This window comes from Halichondria panicea, chromosome 1 (genome assembly GCF_963675165.1).
Source record: "Halichondria panicea chromosome 1, odHalPani1.1, whole genome shotgun sequence".
NCBI lineage: Eukaryota > Metazoa > Porifera > Demospongiae > Suberitida > Halichondriidae > Halichondria > Halichondria panicea.
The window spans coordinates 11,799,244-11,820,210 of record NC_087377.1 but is presented as its reverse complement, the minus strand read 5'-3'; the positions used below and the strand labels follow the sequence as shown (position 1 = coordinate 11,820,210).

The window sequence follows — 20,967 nt, the reverse complement described above, 5'->3', positions numbered from 1 at the left end:
ATCAGAGCTACCGTACCGTAGTACACTTGTCTCATTTGTATAGTGGATCTTTACCCTTTGTTTTTTCTCAGCTGCTTGGCTGAAATGATTGGCTAATGGATGACAAAGAGTTGCTCTGGAAGACCAACCTGGAGGGAGTTGGCAGACCACAGTAAGATCGGAGAGGAGCAACTGGCAAAGGAACTCCTGATTATCTGTGTGGCTATATGCATTAGATATTGGCATGTGGTAGATCTAGTGGTAATACGTGTGGTAATGAGTATAAAGTGGGACTGCTATTCATTCTAACATACATATACGTACGTCTACATAAGCAACCACAGTAGAGTATACGTAGATGTCCAGAAAAATTTACCTGCATGCATAAATCATCCTTGGTTTCATTTAAGTTGCTATTCCGTTTGCATCTATTGACTGAGTTAGTACTAACCCCCCCCCCACACACACATACGCACCACAGTTATCAGAGCTACAACCATTAATTGTTGTCTCCCTTAATATTTATTGTATATTGGGTCTTTACCGTCTGTTTGGGCTCATGCAGAGTGATTGTTGCTTATCCATTCTGAAACCCTTACCAATTCTACCCACCCTAGTACATATTGGTTGAATGATGCTTACCATTATTTTAAGTATTGTCTATATCATGTTTATTGATATTTACGGCACTTTGATAGAGAAGTTTTCCTTTTGTTCGGAGGTTATATATAGTTTAAGTAGGGATGGAAGCACTGCATGTCCTTGTTATTACCAGTGTCGATCCCTTTTCTTTGAAGGTTCCTTGTTTATTTTTCCACTGTATTTCACTATGTATCTCTCCCTCCCCCTCAGGTACTATGTGGCTGAGGATGTGAGGCTCTACTCTCAGGATACCTGGAGGGTGGTCACACAGACCAGGGGAGTGCAGCTGGTCAAGCAGTACATCCACAAAGTGGTGAGTGGGTGATTGGAACACAAATGTGGACGAGCTAGCCAAATCCAGCAGCACAAATTTGTTAGTTGAGATCTCTATCATTATTGCAATAGCTAAATTAAGGTACCATAATTATATGCTTGATCAGGAGCTGTGGCTACTAAATGTTTCATTTTGCTGGAAGAGGAGGCTACAATTTGAGAGAGGCCACTGTTTAAGAGCAGCGTTTATTAATTCAACAACCTTAGTTTGTCATCAAAAGTTCTTTTCAGCTGCATAAACTTGAATCCTGCCATGAGAAAGTCTTTGTGAAGCACTAACAAGCTGCTACCTGTACCTAGTAGCTACCTACATGTAATAGCTAGCTGCTAGTATTAATAATTTGTTTGGCTACCACGTGCAGAAATGCTAGAGTCAAAGTTCACTGAGGCTACTATTTGAGAGCGGCCTTTATACAAGAGCGGCCTCTGATCGAGCATATACGGTATCTTGTTTGTTAAGGTGATGTATCTGTGCAGGTAGGCTTACATATCTCAGAGCCACGAAAATGCATCCCACGAACTGACTAAATATTGCTCAACTACGAATGTGCATGTGACCGGCTATATGGTAGATTGTTTCCATGGACGGTGTGTTTAGTTAAAACGACACTTTTTGGCGAGTCAAATAGCTGTATTTGAATCGATTCTGACAGTGCAATCGTTTAATTAGTAGTAGGTTAGCTCACAATTTTCAATATAATTATTAAGTAGAACAATGCTATGTATCGTAGTATGTTATTGAAGCAGTCTCAATCTTGTTGTGATGTTGATGTGTGTGCATGTGAACTTCTACATCTCCCAGAGCCAGGTGGTCAACCATGCAGTGAGAGAGACAGCCTGCATCTGTACTGCAGAGCTGGGCACTAAGGTGAGTGGGTGGTCATGTGATAATAACCTACATGTATATCCCCTAAAGTCCGATATCATGTGTTCAGTAGCACACGTAATTATGTTTACACATTACAGCTCAACAATTCAACCCCACCCACCCACCCACACACACACACACAGGTGAACAAGGATTGTCTGAAACCGTACGAGAGACGACTGGTGAGTGTAGTGTTTCCATGACGATGTGTGGAGCTTTATGGTGTAGTGGGGTATGGGATAAAGGTATGCTAGCTTAATTATGTACATGTACAAATTGCAAGGTGTTTGTGATAAGGGTGCGCGTTTTTGTAGATGTTGTGGTGGATATAAATGTGTCACAAGAGAATCCTCAAGTGAGCTTGTGAATGTGTTGTGTGTTGTGATGTAAATAGAGGCACTGCAGAGTATAATAATTATATGTAATAGCAGCTTTAACCTAATCTAATCTTGTACTCCCCCTCCAGTTTCATTTTCCTGCTTGGAGAAATGAGTGGTGTGAGTGGGTGTGTCCTCCCTCCTCCCCCTCATTACTGTACTCCACCCTCAAGCAGTGACAATGCCTGGTGCAGTCTGCTGATCGAAGTGGACTGTCTCACTTCACTATATGTCATCTGCTTGGGAGAATTATCCTCAGAGGGAGAATAGAACAACACGATGCAATGTGAGTCTTTGACTATATACGTAGCTACATGACTTACGCCAACAACTCTGTTTACATTGTTCTAAGTTGTTGATAATGAATAGATGCAGTACGTGCTATATTATTGTTTACATGTATACATGTACATTAACTGTTGATGAAAGTACCAGAAGTTTCACAGTCCTACTGGTCCATACGTCTGGTTAGTGTTCAGTTCAATCTCCTCTTTGGGTGACACCTCCTCATAAACAGGACTAGCTGGTACAGTGGGTCCTACATTAGCTTGTTTTTCAGTTTCCGGGGAGTATACATTCTTCTTATGCATGAACAAATACATTATCAAGAGTCCCGTCAACAAGCCAATGACTGTGAATAGAACTGCCGTGACAACCACACTGATGGAGACAGCTGCATCAAATCGACTCCCATCAGATAATTTGCTATTGTAAGAAACAGCTGTAGGTGGTTCAATATAGAAGCATGATTACTTTAAGTAATGAATAAACTTGCCTCTGCAGACAATTCCCCCTGGATTCTTGTCCCACTCTCCTGTAGCTAGACAGGTGGCAGTCATTATCCCCTCGGGGAACAGTCCATCATCACACTGAAAGGTCACTTGTGTACCGGGAATAGCTGGTACTGAATGATCACTGATGGTGCCATTCCTTGGTGGGGATAGTGGAGCCGTGCAGTCCATTGGAGGAGCTGTGTAATTAACATACTGTTGGAAGTATTATTTCCATAACAAGATGCTCAGTAGAGCATTCACCCTGTGCGTTGAGCTTCATCACACAGCAGCAAAATGGATACAATAACTTTTTACCGTAACATCTTTATCATTAGGGGAATACCGTATAGCGTATAACTTAATAAATATAGTTGAAACTTGTAGGCGATCTTCGAAGGTGAAAAACTAATCAATCTAATCGTTGCTTTATAGATTCACAATCATATACCATATAGCGCGAATTTTTCGAGGCATTTATATTTCGTATTAGTTTTTCACCTTCGAAGATCGCCTACAAGTTTCAACTATATTTAAGTAGAGCAGTTAAAGCAGCCTATGAAAGTGTCTAGTTCGCTCAAACAGCTCATTTTGTGTCCACACACACACACAAACCGACACACACACACCAATCACTCCTCCACCCCTGCTGCTCGCTGCGCATACACACACGGGGTAAATATATAGCCAAGAGCTTAAACTCACAAATTATGGGAGTAGGTGTGGTTAGTGTTGTACACTCAATAGCGTCAGGGTCTGGACTCCACATCAGTGTACTTTCACATGTCACCATCGTAACAGCAGACAAATACCCAGCGTCACACTGGATAGTTACTATGGATCCTGGTAAACTACTGGTGGTTGGTCCAAACGCTCCATTCATGGGTTGGTCAACACAAGGACAGTTGCCTGCACTAGAGGGAGTCAGTGTAGTGTACTGTTTAAAGACGATGTTGACTCACCGATCCTAAAGTTGTACCCAGCTGTTGTACTGTTCCCAGCACAGTTGGTAGCCACAGCACTGATAGTGTAGTCCACATTGTATTGAGCAGTCACAGCAACAGAGGTGGATGTGAGGACAGTAGCAGAGAGCTTGGCCGGAGGTGAGATGGTCACTGTGTAGGTGAGGTCATCTCTACCACCAGTCTCAGTAGGAGGGTCCCACTGTACAGATACACTAGCTTCATTGGATGAGCTGCTCAGAATGGAATGTCTGATGGTGGAAGGTGGTCCTGGTAGATCTATATGTAACTTAGTCAGACAATGGACGATACACTATAGCTATAACTGCAACTCACCAACCAATCGGATCCTTGAAGATCCTATAGTGGTTAAAATAGGCAGTGGGTCCACACAGGACACAGTGATCCCATTCTCTGCTGTTCTTGACAGAGTAGATGTTAATGTAGTGTCATTGAATGCAATCAGTGTTACGGTGTAACCTGATACAACATTGGGTACATTGAGACCAGAGGGAGAAGAGATGATAGTGATGACAGTAACATCTGATGGCTCCCATCTCAAGGAATCTCCAGCAGCGGTGCAGGTGAAAGTGACTGTTTCCATTGGACATGGTCTCTCCACATGCACTCACTGAATATTGTGCTTTTAAATTATGAAACATGCAGTGTCAATGTAAGGAAATCTATAATTGAATAGTCAGTCTTACCAGTGCTGAAGTCAGCCAGAAAGCAAATCAGAAGAACTCTAATGAGCTTTATTATCTCTATTAGTGTCATCTCGAATTATTTCTTGACAGTGAGAAGGTTTCAATGTGATTAATTGTTTACTTCCTTTATGATAATTTATTCATAATTATAGCTTCTTTTATACACTTCCAAGTTTATTTTTCAACCTCTGTCTCAATAGCAGTTAAAGCAGTCCAGGAAAGTGTCTAGTTTGTTTAAACAGCTCGTTGTGTACACACACTATCATCACCATACAGTGTACACACTTAAATTATGCATCTTATAGACCTGTTATTATAGAACCCAAATATTCCTCTTAAAATAAAATAAAATAGTCTGTCAAGCCTAGCCTTCTTATATTGTTCATCCTCTTTCTTAGTACGACACCAATATATTTATTACACATGTAAGGCACCTATTATTATAATCTACCCACCCTACATAATTATAGTACAAAATGTGCATATTGGTTGAATGATTTCATGTCTATATAATAGTTAGACACTGCTCTGTGCTGAGACAATACAACACAGACACTATACCCTAACACATCAACCTCCTGGGGACACTGCTCAAATTAACTAGTGAGATGAGTAAACATGCAGTAAGATATGAAAGTAACTCTCCACTTGCTTTAGTGATAGTGTATGGGTTGACATTTCTTAGACAGTAGTGCTTCGCTGAAACAGGGTACTTAAAAGCTGACACTGTAAAAAAATTTAACCTTCAAAGTGGATTCCACACAACATTTTATTTTTTGTGTTTGTGTTGTACTGTGACTACGCTATCTTGAGTGCATGTGTTCAATGTTGCTCTCTCCCTCTCTCTCTCCTTCTCTCTGTCCATAGTTGCCAGTGTTTGCCAAGTTACTGGGTGTGAGAGTGTTAAGAGACACCTCGAGCTGTTCCTGGACTCCTATGGACTGGTGAGTTATTAGGACTGTAGAAGCCATTATTTACGATATCATACTAGTTTACTATTTCTGTTTGTGTAATTTGTTGCAATTTCAACATTGAAATGTACTCCAGCTATATGTACCCCCACACCCACACACATGCACACACATGCACCCACAGAGCAGTCCTTGATGCAGTCTGCTGGTGTGGACTGTCTCACTTCACTCTGTCAGCTGCTGGGAAGAATGATCTTCAGAGGGAGAATAGAACAACAAATCCAACGTGAGTCATTGAATAATAACTACATGATTTAGGCCAACAACTTAAAGCCTAGGACGACTGCATGTACCCATGTCAAATCATATATTGTGTCGTTACATGTTAGACATTAGTTTACCGTATATTTTAAGGTTATAAACTTTCGCGGAATGACCATTAGAAAGGTTTTGGCGGATTTAATTTTCGCAGAATACCAGCTACTCTGCAGCATGCATGCGATATTAACTTTGTGGGTATAAAATATTTGCAGTACATGCTTGATCAGCGAAAGCTGCGAACGTGAGAAATGGTTTAGAGGTGGCAGATAATATCGTTTACAGCATAATTATAGAGAGTGCATGGAGAGGCGCACAGGCTGTTTTTTAAATTAATACAGTAGACCCTCGCTAATCGAAATTGAGCGGGACCAGACTCTATATCCAAATGTATGAAATTTTCGGATTAACAGATGTCATTAATCGATTATGAATGTTAACAAAGACACTTGCACGTGTACATGTATTATGAATATACGTGTGGCCTTTAATCAAGGTGGATATTTTCAGCTGAAGTGATCCTTTAGGGACCCTGTTCCACTGCTCCTGGTAAAGTAGAAAGCTAGAATTGTAGTTTAATTGTTGCTTCTTTAGCTCCAGAGCATATCAGGAGCTACAAGACTCCAGGCTTCTTTGCTGACTTTGATGTGATTCTAGTCCACAGTGCATGTCTCATGCACCACTAAAACGCATTTCTCAAAAGTTTCAGCATGCCTTTAATTTTATTGCTCTTGTTACTTGCTGCTTACTAGCCAGCTTTTATGCTTATACATACATCTGCATTTATTGTGTAACACGCTTTAGGTTTGTATAGATTCATGTCAGTAGCCGAGGGTTAGCACTTCAGTGCTCTAGTTCACCAAGCCATCAGATAGACTTCTGTTTCCCTCTTCTATAATGACTGTGTAGTTCATTGTCAACAATTACAACAGTACCGCGGGTGCTGATGCTGTGTCAATATAAAGCTACTAGCTAATATTGCTGATACGTACACACATGATATGATTATCATGATGAGCATTTTAGCAGAGCTACATGTAACTACTAAGTAGAGTAGCAACACTCCATGGACAAATTTTGCTACGCATTCTTCTGAAAAGGCTTCAATGGCATTCCCAGTAATGAAACCAGGCATAACTCGAGAACAAAGTACCGTATAGCGCGAAATTTTCGAGGGGCTTAATTTTCGTGGATTTCGTGGGTTAGCAATCCACACGAAAATTAAGTCCACGAAAATCGTTCTTTACCTGCTATAACGTGCAGGATCTAAAGGCGTGGCTTCCGGTAAGCAGTCATTCCGCGAACATTGTGCAACGAAATGGCTTTTAGAGGCCAATCCACGAAATATAAGTGCCTCGAAAATTTCGCGCTATACGGTATTACTAAATCCACGAATCAAAATCCAAGAAAATGTTACCAGAAGCTTATAGAAAGTCTTACTTGCACTCCATTGATCCTTAAGCAGCTGTAGCAGTCTACATACAAGACACACACACCACGCACACAAACACGCACACACAAACACACACACTATATCGTATACCTTGCTTGCGCATACGCACCGCACCGAGGCATAGTAATAACATAACAGTATACAAAGTAAACTAATACTTCTTTTATAATCATTTTAAAAGAGGTATTGGTATTGCTTTGTATTTGAGTGTTATATAACACTCTAGTTTTTGAGCGAAGCTAAACATGGCGAGAGGCATTAGCACAGCGCAGCTTACACCACTCGTTCAATATAGCTTCTTTTTTAGTACAAAAGATGTAATGGCTTTTAATGAACAGATGTTGCTGTTTACAGTTGTTAAAATTGTTCACGAGCATGCACATTAACAGAAGTTTCACAGTCCTACTGGTCCATACGCCTGGTTAGTATTCAGTTCAATCTCCTCTTTAGGTGACACCTCCTCATAAACAGGACCAGCTGGTACAGTGGGTCCTACATTATAATTAGCTTGTCCTTTAGCTGCCGGGGAGTACACTGCCTTCTTACGCATGAGCAAATACATGATCAAGAGTCCTATCAACAATCCAATAATTGTGAACGCAACTGTCGTGACAACCACGCTGATGGAGACAGCTGAATCAAATCGACTCCCATCAGATAGGCTGGCACAATTACAAGGAGCAGCTGTAGGTTGTTTAAGAGAAAAGTATTATTACAAGCAAGTGTATTCAAGTAATGAATACACTTGCCTCTGCAGACGATCTCCTCGTCCCACTTTCCTGTAGCTAGACAGGTAGCAGTCATTATTCCCTCAGGGAACAGTTCATCGTCACAATGGAGGGTAACTTGTGTGCCGGGAATAGCTGGTACTGAATGATCACTGATAATGCCATTCCTTGGTGAGGATAGTGAAGCTGTGCAGTTTATTGGAGGAGCTGTATAATGATTAACATAGATATTTTGTATTTATTTCCTACAACCAAGAGCTTAACTCACGAGTTGTGGGAGTAGATGTGGTTAGTAATGTACACTCAATAGCCTCAGGGTCTGGACTCCACATTAGTGTACCCTCACATGTCACCATCGTAACAGCAGACACATATCCAGCGTCACACTGGATGGTTACTGTGGATCCTGATAATCTGTTGGAGACTGGTCCAAAGGCTCCATTAATAGGGTTGGTCAACACAGGACAGTTACCTAAGAAGGAGTTGACAATTTGTGTGTCAAAATAATAATACTTACCAATCCTAAAGTTGTACTCAGCAGTTGTACTGTTCCCAGCACAATTGGTAGCCACAACACTGACAGTGTAGTCCACATTGTATTGAGCAGTCACAGTGACAGAGATGGATGTGAAGACAGTAGCAGAGAGCTGGGCCGGAGGTGAGATGGTCACTGTGTAAGTGGGGTCATCTCTACCACCAGTCTCAGTAGTAGGGTTCCACTGTACAGATACACTGACTTTATTGGCTGAGCTGCTCAAAATAAAATGTCTTACAGCAGAAGGTGGTCCTGGTGGATCTATATATACATTTTTTACACATACAGACAATGGACAATGGACAAGACCTCACCAACCAAACGGATTGTTGAAGATCCTATAGTGGTTAGAGTAGACACAATCTCCAAGCATGACACAGTGATCCCATTCTCTGCTGTTCTTGATAGAGTAGAAGTTAATGTATCGTTATCAAATGCAATCAGTGTCACAGTGTAGCCTGACTGCATTACTAGTGGATCAGAGGTGGTGAGGACAGTGATACGATTTCCAGGCAGGTCCCATATCAAGGAATCTCCAATAGCAGTGCAGGTAAAAGTGACTGTTTCCATTGGACATGGTCTCTCCACACTCACTGAATATTGGGCTTTATGAAACATGCAGTGTCAATGCAAGGAAATCAATAATTGAATAGTCAGTCTTACCAGTGCTGAAGCCAGCCAGAAAGCAAATCAGAAGAACTCTAATGAGCTTTATTATCTCTATTAGTGTCATCTCTATTGACAGTCAGAAGGTTAATGTGATGCTGACTAGACAACCTCCTTTGCAATTGTTTACTTCCTTTATATTCATATTAATACACTTCCTGTTTTCGCATAATTATAGACAAATTATAGAACATAAGACTAATCAAGGGTATAATTGTTCTCGCTGATTAAGCAAACATTTATATATGCCCACAAATTTAATATTGCATGCATGCATGTTGCAAAAGACTGCTATTCCACGGACATTAAATCCGCGAAAACCGGTCATTCCGCAAAAGCTTATACCCTCGAAATATACCTGCTCACAATCTTCACAATAATTACGTAATACATGTATCTACTCTCCCAGAGCCATGCATGCAATGCTCTAGATCAAGTGGCTTGCACATTCTCTAAACCCTATTTTTAGGTCTCATGTCGTGATCTTTTTTAGTAGCGCACATGCATGCATGCATGTCTACACATTACAGCTCAGCAACCCCCCTCCCCCCCCCCCCCACACACATGCACACACAACATGACACACATATATAAGGTGAACAAGGATTGTCAGAGACTGTATACATGGGACGAACGGTGAGAGTAACTTCTAATTCCCGATAAGAAACACTACGACACTCATTCCCTTTGTTTGTATGTATTGTATTTCATTGAGCTCTGGTATTTCATTATAGAGTAGTGACTGAGTGACTTCAATGAAATTCGGTAGTCACTCTACTATCGCTTATAACATGACGACAGTTAGTCAGCTGATCAAACTCCCAGCATAAATAGAGCTAAGAAAGAGCTACATTTTGATAGGCAAAAGAGTGTGTAGTTGTCCTTAACAACGCTGGTAGCAGTGATCGATTATACGTGGTCGCTAATTTTTGTCTCACTAAAATTAATGTTAACTCACTTAATGTTTTTAGTGTAGTGGGTTTTTATCGTTTGTTTTGGATCAGAGTGATAGTTGCTTATCCATTCTGAAGTCTTTACCAAATCTACCCACCCTAGTACAGATTATGTTTATTGGTTGACTGATGCTTACCATTTTCAAACCCTTTGTACTACCATTATGTTTATTGATATTTACGGATATGATAGAGAGATTTTCCTTTTGTTCGGAGGTTATAATTATAGTTTGAGTAGGACATTGAGCAGATTCGTTACTGCCAACTTTCTCATCTTCTTCCAGCCTTGCATATATTGAGTTAATTCTGCAGTCTCCCCGTTGCTTTTTATGTACCCATGTGCCCCTGGACACACACTAGTAAAGTTACTAGCTAGCTACATACAGAATAATATTGCTACCTCAGCGATTTCTCCATAGAACAATAATTATACGTAATTACGCTGCATTTATGAATAATACGCTACCGTTCAGTTTGCGTTTTTCTGGCTCCATAAAAACGTGCAACGCAAACGTAACAGGAACTTTTAGTTGAGGGCATAAAATTGTTTAATTTTGTGCTCCGATCAATTGTACTGTACTTCATTATAGAGCTAGTACTGACTGACTGGCTGTTGGTGTTCCCCCACTCTCCTCAGATTGTGGCTGCATGGCATGGATGAACTGTTCTCATTTTGCTAACCTTGAGGACAGCATACCCTCAGTTAGACAAGGGGCAGCTGCTGCTCTCACCAGCGTCACCAAGGCTTATATGGTGAGACACTGTACAGACTATAGACTGTGCTGATAATTATTTTGAGGTGTGCTGTCAAGATTGTAAATTTTTTGGCTCAGCTCAATACCGTACAGTGGGAAATTTTCATGAGGTGCAAAATTTCACTTTTTCGAGGGCAGACAGAAGTCACAAAATTATAAAACTGCTGCACCATTGTAGTTTTGCACATAGATCAAACGAAAAAGTATGCTAGGATCTACAACTGTAGTAACCAAGACCGTGCTCTATTATTCTGTGGTTGGCATTTTTGGAACAGTTTGGTAGTTAGAGCACGGCTGGGGTAGGCTGGGTTAGAGCACGGTTGGTGGTCAAAATAATTCATTTAAGCCATAGAGTTTTATAATAGATACAACTGTTGCAATGCTCATGCAAGTACAGCTAAGTGATTCTATATAAGCTTCTAGCAATGCTATCTTGCAAACAAAGGTTTTTGTTCTCGAGTAAAGGCTAGTTTTGCTTACCAGCTACTACATTGAAGGCCATTGCAGTCTCTCCAGAATCAGGAATAGTAAAATCTGTTCTTAGAAGGCTGCTATTCTACTTAGTACGGTGGAACCTCTGTTAACAACCACCTCCGAATAAAGGCCAGTTGCTCCAGGTCCTAAATGAACAGTTTGTGTACAAAATAACCTCTCAACAAAGGCCACCTCTGTATAAAGGCCCAAATATTGTTCCCCAAAGGTGTCCGTTATAGAGGGGTGCCACTGTAGTTACCTCTGTATACTAGAGCGATAGCTGCATGTATTAGTAGCTGCAAGAAGCTGCAAACTACAAACCAGTTAATGCACCGTTTTTACGCTCGTGCTCTATGGATATATTATTGGCCTCGAGAACACGACGGCCTATAGTTTGCTCATTCAGCAATAGAGCGCGTATATGCGCAGTAGTCTATTCTACTGACAGGTCTTTTTCAGTCTATCATTTTCTCCGGATTTTTGAGGATTTTATTTATGACATCATTAATTTTCGGGGGGGGGGGGGTTGGCTGCATGGGGGTGGGAAATCCCAGGGCGCCCCCCCCCCGCGGCCTTTTGTATGAAACCCTGATAATGATATGGTACATTGTAATACTTACTGGCTAGATATAAATGTTAGTAGCACAAAGTTTCACAGTCCTAATGGTCCATACGCCTGGTTAGTATGTAGTTCAATATCCTCTTTGGGTGGTCCTACTGGTCTGTACGCCTGGTTAGTGTTCAGTTCAATATCCTTTTTGGGTAACACCTCCTCATAAACAGGACCAACTGGTTTAGTGGGTTCTACAACAGATAATGCTATTTTTCTTGTGAAGTACACTGCCTTCTTACGCATAAACAAGTACATCACTAGGAGTCCAGCGAGAAATAGAGTAGACACAATGAAAGTAGTAGTAACACCGATGGCAACAGTTACAACAGTTGATAGGGTGGTAGCAGTCAGAGCTGTGAAGGATTGGCAATAATTCTTAGGACAACAAATAGAGCACTAATTGATAATTATAGGCAATTATCACAATCAGAGTACTGTGTTGTATGAGGTATTTATGTCAGTTTTGTATGAACATGTTAATTTTCAAGAGTCAAATTTAATTTTCGTCAATTTTTCTGAGAAGTCAGTGTTTTTTTTCCGTCTCTGAAGTTTACTACTCACTAATATAACCTCCGAACAAAAGATTAACCTCTCTATCATATCAATTTAATATTAAGTGCCGTAAATATCAAAAATCGTTAATGCTATGCAGTAGACTCTCGTTAATCCGGTCACCCTTGGGACAGTGCAGATTGGCCGGAATAGCGAGGTGGCTGTATTTCAGAAAATAGCTGCAGCTTAAAAACAACCTTACCTCGAATCTAATGACTAATTTTGCGGGTCTGTCTCGAGGATAATGAAGATAGTGAATCATTCTGCTCTTATATTTAAGTGTAATCCAATTTTATCTGCCAAACCACACCCAAAACATCATATCCGGCCGTAATAAACGTACATTAAAACCTAGTGAGGGGCAGCCAGTATACGGAATATAGCAAGTGGCCGCGTTTCAGGGTGAGTTTTGTGCAATCTGTGCCAAACTAAATGGCCGGTATATCGAGGTGGCCGTACTTCAGAGAGCCAGAATAGCGAGAGTCTATACTGTATATAAATGTACTTTGAGCTATACAGTACAGTGCCAAATTTTCAAGGGGCTTAATTTTTGCTAATTTATTTGCTATAACGTGCAAAGATTGAAGGCGTGGCCTGGGAGTGTTTCTGGTATATTTGTAAGTGCATGCCTTGAAATTTTCGCGCATTTACGGTATATCGTTGTACCAGCTAGTTTATGACTACTCATATGCGTACGTACAACACTCCAACAGAGCCAGGTCAGGATCCCAGAGACCAGAGTTGTTACAAGTGGCAGTCGTTGCACCCACCAGTGAGAACCCAGGATCACATTGGAAGGTAATAACTGAGCCCTCTATTAGGTTAGTATTCTGAGACGTGGTGTTGAGTAAAGCTCCATTGAGTGGAGGGGCAGGCAGGACACACGAAACTGAGTACAAGGAATATGATTGATGTAAAAATGAAATATTTATACGCTCATTTGAATTTTTAGTAATTCGACTTTGAGCTCAATAAATTGAGTACACTAAACCATAAATCAGGAAACTTACTAGACTCATTTCTGCAGACGATCTCCCCTGGGATCTTGTCCCACTCTCCTGTAGCTAGACAAGTGACATTCATTATGGCCTCAGGGAATAGTCCATTGTCACACTGGAAGGTCACTTGTGTACCGGGAATAGCTGGTATGGAATGATCACTGATGGTGCCATTCCTTGGTAGGGATAGAGGAGCTGTGCAGTTCATCGGAGGGACTATAGAAGATCAAAAATTAAATTTCATCTACATGCACATGCAAACAAAACTTACACGGTATAGGAGAAGGTGTGGTTTGCAATGTACACTCAATATCGGGGTTTGGACTCCACATCAGTGTATCCTCACATGTCACCATTGTAACAGCAGACACATACCCAGCGTCACACTGGATGGTTGCTGTAGATCCTGGCAATCTGCTGGTGGTTGGTCCAAACGCTCCATTCAACACAGGACAGCCACCTGCACAAGAGGGAGTCAGTGTTTTTTAATAGTATGCTGTTTAAAGACTATATATACGTCCGACTCGACTAACCGATTCTAAAATTGTAGGCAGCTGCTGTACTGTTCCCAGCACAGTTGGTAGCCACAACACTGACAGTGTAGTCCACATTGTATTGAGCAGTCACAGTGACAGAGGTGGATGTGAGGACAACAGCGGAGAGCTGGGCCGGAGGTGAGATGGTCACTGTGTAGGTGAGGTCATCTCTACCACCAGTCTCAGTAGGAGGGTTCCACTGTACAGATACATTGACTGCATTGGCTGAGATCCTCAGAATCGAGTGTCTTTTGCTGGAAGGTGGTCCTGGTGGTTCTATAATTACGTAACATTTACAATTATGGCCGAGACACTAACTGCAACTCACCAACTAATTGGATTGTTGCAGATCCTATAGTATTTAAAGTAGGATCAAACCCCACACAGGACACTGTGATCCCATTCTCTGCTATTCTTGACAGAGTAGATGTTAATGTAGTGCTACTGAATGCAATCAGTGTCAAAGTGTAACCTGGCTGCGTTTCTTGTGGTACATTGAGATCAGCAGTAGAGAGGATAGTGATTGGAGCAGAAACATCTGATGGTACCCATCTCAAGAAATCTCCAGGAGCAGTGCAGGTGAAAATGACTGTTTCCATTGGACATGGTCTCTCCACACTCACTGAATATTGTGCTTTATGAAACATGCAGCAATGTAAGGAAATCTATAATTGAATAGTCAGTCTTACCAGTGCTGAAGCCAGCCAGAAAACAAATCAGGAGAACTCCAATGAGCTTTATTATCTCTATTAGTGTCATCTCTAATTATTTCTTGACAGTGAGAAGGTTTACACAACCGCCTTGTTTACTTCCTTTATAATAATTTATTCATAGCTTCTTTTAATTACACTCCCAGTTTTCGTAGAAAATGCAAGATTCTGATAGAGCATTCACCCCGTGCATTGAGCTTCATTGCACGCGTACGCGCATAGCGGCAAAATGGATACAATAACTTTTTACCGTAATGACTTCATTATAACATCATTGTAAGGAATGATCGTGAATCTATAAAGCAACAATAATATCGATTAGAAAATAGTGTTTTTTGTCGCCTTCGAAGATCGCCTACAAGTTTTAACCTGTTATTTTTCAACCATCGTCTCATTAGCAGTTAAAGCAATCCATGAAAGTGTCTAGTTTGCTTAAACAGCTCATTTTTGTGTACACACACCAACATCACTGTACCGCAGTGTACACACACCAATATCACCATACAGTGTACACACACCAACATCACCATACAGTGTACACACACCAACATCACCACATACAGTGTACACACACCAACATCACCATATACAGTGTACACACACCAACATCACCATACAGTGTACACACACCGACATCACCATACAGTGTACACACACCGACATCACCATACAGTGTACACACCGACATCACCATACAGTGTACACACACTAACATCACCATACAGTGTACACACACCAACATCACCATACAGAGTATATACACCAACATCACCATACAATGTACACACCAACATCACCATACAGTGTACACACACCAACATCACCATACAGTGTACACACCGACATCACCATACTACTATATTATTAGGTGGTAATCGTGTACTACATATATAGAGAGTGGGAGGGGCTGGTTTGTTGTGCATGTTAAGATTGTGTGGGGAGTTTCTTTGAAGGTTTGACATAGCGTTTACAGCTTTTACTTATGCTTGCTTTTATCACGGTTTCTATAGAAGCCATGTAGAGAGATTGCGCATGCATATATACTAGTATCTAAATGAGTTAGACACACTTTTTTGGGTGTCTATGGGATTTAAAACACCCCAGGCACTTGTTGTGCCACCCTTACTGCACTAAGGATACTATATACAGCAGTGCCTTTACGATTCTAAGGCTTCTAAAACCCCATCGTACGCGTAGATACTATTATATACAGCTGCCTAATTGTTTTAACTTTATGCCACATGCTATTATCATTTTCATTATATTGAACTGCATATTATTATTATTATAGCTTCTTTGAATTACTTATTTTGATACAATACATGTATAGTGGCATGGCTTTTTAATGAACAATGTTATTGTTTACAATGTTCTTAGCTAGGTTGTTGATAATGAACGTATGTATATAGTGCTATGTACATCTACATTAATTAACTGTTGATGAAATTGCTAATGGTCCATAAGCCTGGTTAGTGTTCAGTTCAATCTCCTCTTTGGGTAACACCTCTTCATAAACAGGACCAGCTGGTACAGTGGGTCCTACATTAGCTTGACCTTCAGCTGACGGGGAGTACACTGCCTTCTTACGCATGAGCAAATACATGATCAAGAGTCCCATCAATAATCCAATGATGGTGAACACAACTGCCGTGACAACCACGCTGATGGAGACAGCTGCATCAAATCGACTCCCATCAGATAGGCTGGCGTAATTACAAAGAACAGCTGTAGGTGGTTCAGGAGAGAAGTATGATTACAAGTGTATTCGAATACACTTGTCTCTGCAGACAATCTCCCCCGTGTTCCTGTCCCACTCTCCTGTAGCTAGACAGGTGACAGTCATTATGCCCTCAGGGAGCAGTGCATCGTCACACTGGAAGGTCACTTGTGTACCGGGAATAGCTGGTACTGAATGATCACTGATGGTGCCATTCCGTGGTGGGGGTAGTGAAGCTGTGCACCTCATTTGAGGGGGGACTGTGTTATCACAGAATAAATATTGCATACAGCAAGAGCTTAACTCACGAGTTGTAGGAGTAGGTGTAGTTAGTGATGTGCACTCAATAGCCTCAGGGTCTGGACTCCACATCAGTGTACCCTCACATGTCACCATTGTAACAGCAGACACATATCCAGCATCACACTGGATGGTTACTGTGGATCCTGGCAAACTGCTGGTGGTTGGTCCAAATGCTCTATTCATGGGGTTGGTCAACATAGGACAGTTGCCTGAGGAGGAGTTGACACTGTGTGTCAAAAATAAAACTCACCGATCCTAAAGTTGTACTCAGCAGTCGTACTGTTCCCAGCACAGTTGGTAGCCATAACACTGACATTATAGTCTACATATAGTATTGAGCAGTCACAGTAACAGAGGTAGATGTGAGGACAGTACAGAGAGCTGGGCCGGAGGTGAGACGGTTACTGTGTAGGTGAGGTCATTTCTACCACCAGTCTCAGTAGGAGAGTCCCACTGTACAGATACACTAACTTCATTGGCTGAATTGCTCAGAATGAAGTATCTGATGGTGGACGGTGGTCCTGATAGATCTATGTAACTAGTGTATACACACAATAGACGAGACACTAACTGCAACTCACTAACCAGTCGAATCATTGAAGATCCTATAGTGAGTGGTCAGAGTAGGCACAGTAGCTAAACAGGGCACAGTGATCCCATTATCTGCTGCTCTTGACAGAGTAGACGTTAAAGTAGTGTCATTGAATGCAATCAGTGTCACAGTGTAACCTGACACAGCATGGGGTACATTGAGACCAGAGGGAGAAGAGAGGATAGTGATGGGAGTTGCATCTGATAGTACCCATCTCAAGGAATCTCCAGGAGCAGTGCAGATGAAAGTGACTGTTTCCATTGGACATGGTCTCTCCACACTCACTGAATATTGGGCTTTATGAAACATGCAGTGTTAAATGTAAGGAAATCTATAATTGAATTGTCAGTCTCACCAGTGCTGAAGCGAGCCAGAAAGCAAATCAGGAGAACTCTAATGAGCTTTATTATTTCTATTATTGTCATCTTGAATTATTTTCTTGACAGTGAGAAGGCTTCAATGTGATTGCTGATTTACACAACCGCCTTGTTTACTTCCTTTATGATAATTTATTCATAGCTTCTTTTAATTACACTTCCAGTTTTCGTAGACAATATAATCATAACAAGATGCTCATAGAGCATTCACCCAGTGCGTTGAGCTTCATTGCACGCGCACATGCAGCGGCAAAACGGATACAATAACTTTTTACCGTAATGACTTTTAACATCGTTATGGGGAATGATCGTGAATCTATAAAGCACCGATTATATCGATTAGAAAACAGTTGTTTTTGTCGCCTTCGAAGATCGCCTACAAGTTTATTTTTCAACCACTGTCCTATTAGCGGTTAAAGCAGTCCATGAAAGTGTTTAGTTTGCTTAAACAGCTCATTTTTGTGTCCACACACACACACACACACACCAATCACTCTACCCTACTGCGCTCTATATGCATGTAATTATGATGATTGATTTTTGTTGATACAACACTATAGCCTCGAATCCAGGCGGATTAAAATACGCCTGGATTCGAGGCTAATACAACACATCTGCGTGGTGGTTTGCCTTCTTTAGGCTTTGCTAAAAGATTGTATGCATGCTAGCCTCGATCCCAGGCCGAGTTTTCGCTTTTATAACGGTTTGTTCGCCTAACCGTTATAAAAGCGAAAACTCGGCCTGGGATCGAGGCTATATGCATGCATGCTCATGGTTTTGCCCAGAGGGTGTTGCGAGATTATTATGCAGATCCGCCCATGCACTTCTGATCATTATGCTGTGCCCAGAAATATCAGTATAAGCATTGAATCATATAATTATTGGAATTTTCTTTCAAACAACATTCTTGTCTATCAGAAAGAGAATTGGCTAAAAGGGGAAAAACTCTTCAGTCTGATGCAACTGATGTTTGGGAGGTGATTGTAAGCTGCTGCTAGGCAATCAATATATTGCACATTGAGTGCTTGAAGCTTCCTGAACATCTGTCTGAAAGATTGTGTTTACCTTAAGGTGACATATTTTCACATGTAGATTTGTTTGCGTTTTCACTGTTTAGCTCATTTGCTGGTTTAAATTCTGCTAATTCCTGCTCAAGTTGTGAAATTAATGTTATTCATAGCGTTTATATGTACTCGCAAGTAGTTTTTTAATGAGTTCATTGCATTTTCCAATTATCTGTGAGTAAACATTTTTGCGATTTTAACTCTCATTCGCAGAAATAGCAGAAATTAATACTTGCGAAAATATGTCATCTTAAGGTAACTTAATAGTATAGATGATTGTGTTTTAAGAAGCAATTATTTTACTACTGTTCATCCTCCCCCATTTCCTCAGCTCCTCTGATATTAATCCTGGAACGGCTGTATTTGTGGAGATTCATCATATCCATTATGATCCAGCCCACATAGACTAGCAGATGTACTCTTGTGGTTCACTGGTCCCCAGCATGAGGAGAGGATGATGTATGGACTAGCTCACACTATCACAAGCCAGGAGAGCCATGGAGAAGAGTGAGGGTGTGTGATGTGTGTGGATATGCTGTGTGATTGAGGGTGTAGTAGGGTATGGGATAAAGGTATGTTGATGTTATGTAGATTAGGTGTACTGATCATGTACAGTGATGTGTGTGATAAGGGCACTTTTATGTGCATGTGGTACCCGGTGGTCACTATAGTGATACACAAGGATCCAAGTGTTCAGTACAGCTTGTGAATGTGTTGTGTGATGTAAATTGAGGCCAGAGTATAAATAATTATAAGTGTTGTACCCCTCCCCCCCCCCTCCCCCCTCCCCTCCCCTTTCAGTTCCCTTCTCCAGCTTGAAATTCTCTCTCTCACTTCTTTTTGAGTATGTTCAATGTTTGCTCTAATATTTTCTCTCCCTTTCTCTGTCCATAGTTGCCAAGTTACTGGGTGAGAGAGTGTTCACAAGAGACACCTAGCTCGAGCTGCATCTTCTATGGACTCAATATGTAGCATAGAAACACTTTGTGTCCTTGTTTCCTATTGTAGATCTACATACTCCACATGTACCCCCCCCCCCCTCCCTCCTCTCCCCCCAGAGCAGTGACAATGCCTGGTGCAGTCTGCTGGAGTGGACTGTCTCACCTCACTCTGTCAGCTGCTGGGGAGAAATGATCCTCAGAAAATAGAACAACACAATCAATGTGAGTCTTTGCGTAATGTCTATGGTTTACTATATATTAACATTAACTTAAAGCCCTGCTCATTAAGCTTAATTAGGCTTAGGACGACTTTACCTATGTACGTACATTCGATCCCTTCAGCCACTCTCTCCTCCTTTCTACCCCACAATCCCACCCCGTAATGGCATTATTATTGCTTAATTAATATCCTAACTTTATGCCAGATACTTCAAGTTATGTACTGATGTATTTCCGTATTTGCTGCAGGAATCTGGAAAAGTCTGACAGAACAGTATACAATAATTATGTAACTTGTTTTTTTCCTGCAATATAATTATGTGTACGTTTACTCTTTGCCAGTTCATCAGTTTAAATATAATTATGAACAGATGCAGCTATATTGTTTGCATTGTTCTCAATTATACATATCCGATGCTGAATATAAACAATGCCATCATTAATTTATGAAAGTTGCAAAGAATAAATTTATAATTATACTGAAAGCTATAGGGTAGAATGCACATAAATAATTATTATTTAATACCACACACCGTGGCATAATTAATAACTGCAGAGCTTGATCGATCACTTTGTTCATGAAGAAGAAAACACGTGTACTCAATTTTCTGATTGAGACGAAAAACCACATAACTAATAATTATTTAGGTTTTACAGCAAACAATTAATCATAGGGATACATAATTGTCTATAATTATTATATAACCTATAAATTATATCTATAAAATAAAAAACACTGAGTCTATATAAACAAACAAAATACCAGAATGATAAAATTATTGCAATTAACTTGTTGAATGCTAATAAACATTAAAATAAAGAGTGAACGAGTTTCACAGTCCTAATGGTCCATACGCCTGGTTAGTGTTGAGTTCAATCTCCTCTTTGGGTGACACCTCCTCATAAACAGGACC

At 40.8% G+C, this 20,967-nt stretch overlaps 4 protein-coding genes and 1 long non-coding RNA gene across 17 annotated transcripts in view; 1 reads left to right on the top strand and 4 right to left on the bottom strand.

Annotated features, from left to right (window-relative positions):
- LOC135347281 (uncharacterized) overlaps positions 1–20,967 on the bottom strand; it is an 81,504-nt gene that overhangs the window by 6,057 nt on the left and 54,480 nt on the right. The gene's annotated exons all lie outside the window — the stretch shown is intronic.
- LOC135347397 (uncharacterized) lies at positions 206–20,468 on the top strand. Of its 11 annotated transcripts, none has more exons than XM_064545448.1 (13): positions 206–776; positions 832–934; positions 1,757–1,822; positions 1,966–2,004; positions 2,137–2,177; positions 2,289–2,485; positions 5,506–5,582; positions 5,736–5,835; positions 9,845–9,885; positions 10,840–10,955; positions 18,748–18,900; positions 19,225–19,406; positions 19,788–19,945. In XM_064545448.1, exons 6-10 carry the CDS (start codon positions 2,479–2,481, stop codon positions 10,861–10,863), a joined length of 249 nt encoding a protein of 82 aa, XP_064401518.1. In that variant the 5' UTR covers positions 206–776; positions 832–934; positions 1,757–1,822; positions 1,966–2,004; positions 2,137–2,177; positions 2,289–2,478; the 3' UTR covers positions 10,864–10,955; positions 18,748–18,900; positions 19,225–19,406; positions 19,788–19,945. The 11 variants fall into 11 exon arrangements, with proteins under 11 accessions (XP_064401518.1, XP_064401510.1, XP_064401506.1 ...); XM_064545428.1 differs by lacking the exon at positions 2,137–2,177 and adding exons at positions 19,952–20,056; positions 20,303–20,468 and having other exon boundaries at positions 225–934; positions 5,734–5,835; positions 19,225–19,400; positions 19,788–19,802; XM_064545420.1 differs by lacking the exon at positions 2,137–2,177 and adding exons at positions 19,952–20,056; positions 20,303–20,468 and having other exon boundaries at positions 225–934; positions 5,734–5,835; positions 19,788–19,802.
- On the bottom strand, positions 7,533–9,767 carry LOC135347167 (uncharacterized). The gene is made up of 5 exons (XM_064545045.1): positions 8,898–9,767; positions 8,566–8,844; positions 8,317–8,520; positions 8,070–8,255; positions 7,533–8,004 (listed from the first exon to the last, which is right to left on the bottom strand). Exons 1-5 carry the CDS (start codon positions 9,199–9,201, stop codon positions 7,715–7,717), a joined length of 1,263 nt encoding a protein of 420 aa, XP_064401115.1. The 5' UTR covers positions 9,202–9,767; the 3' UTR covers positions 7,533–7,714.
- LOC135347078 (complement receptor type 1-like) lies at positions 11,951–14,894 on the bottom strand. The gene is made up of 7 exons (XM_064544952.1): positions 14,820–14,894; positions 14,459–14,764; positions 14,128–14,406; positions 13,866–14,054; positions 13,607–13,810; positions 13,297–13,485; positions 11,951–12,397 (listed from the first exon to the last, which is right to left on the bottom strand). The coding sequence occupies exons 1-7, from the start codon at positions 14,887–14,889 to the stop codon at positions 12,084–12,086; spliced, it is 1,551 nt and encodes a 516-aa protein (XP_064401022.1). The 5' UTR covers positions 14,890–14,894; the 3' UTR covers positions 11,951–12,083.
- Positions 16,464–17,942, bottom strand: LOC135347584 (uncharacterized). 2 transcript variants are annotated; one of them, XR_010398470.1, is made up of 5 exons: positions 17,808–17,942; positions 17,446–17,748; positions 17,111–17,390; positions 16,866–17,035; positions 16,464–16,817 (listed from the first exon to the last, which is right to left on the bottom strand). It is a non-coding gene; the product is annotated as an uncharacterized LOC135347584 (long non-coding RNA). The 2 variants fall into 2 exon arrangements; XR_010398469.1 differs by having other exon boundaries at positions 17,111–17,748.

Excerpts from the sequence above, each read along its gene's own strand:
- LOC135347397 (XM_064545428.1), top strand. The coding sequence starts at position 611 with ATGATGCTTACCATTATTTTAAGTATTGTCTATATCATGTTTATTGAT. Across the intron at positions 935-1,756 it reads AGCAGTACATCCACAAAGTG|AGCCAGGTGGTCAACCATGC; the intron begins GTGAGTGGGTGA and ends TACATCTCCCAG. Across the intron at positions 2,005-2,288 it reads AACCGTACGAGAGACGACTG|TTTCATTTTCCTGCTTGGAG; the intron begins GTGAGTGTAGTG and ends CTCCCCCTCCAG.
- LOC135347167 (XM_064545045.1), bottom strand. The coding sequence starts at position 9,201 with ATGTTTCATAAAGCCCAATATTCAGTGAGTGTGGAGAGACCATGTCCA. Across the intron at positions 8,256-8,316 it reads CACATCTACTCCCACAACTC|CTCCTCCAATAAACTGCACA; the intron begins GTGAGTTAAGCT and ends ATCATTATACAG. Across the intron at positions 8,005-8,069 it reads CGAGGAGATCGTCTGCAGAG|CTGCTCCTTGTAATTGTGCC; the intron begins GCAAGTGTATTC and ends AACAACCTACAG.
- LOC135347078 (XM_064544952.1), bottom strand. The coding sequence starts at position 14,889 with ATGACACTAATAGAGATAATAAAGCTCATTGGAGTTCTCCTGATTTGT. Across the intron at positions 14,765-14,819 it reads TCTGGCTGGCTTCAGCACTG|CACAATATTCAGTGAGTGTG; the intron begins GTAAGACTGACT and ends TGTTTCATAAAG. Across the intron at positions 14,055-14,127 it reads TGCCTACAATTTTAGAATCG|GTGGCTGTCCTGTGTTGAAT; the intron begins GTTAGTCGAGTC and ends CCTCTTGTGCAG.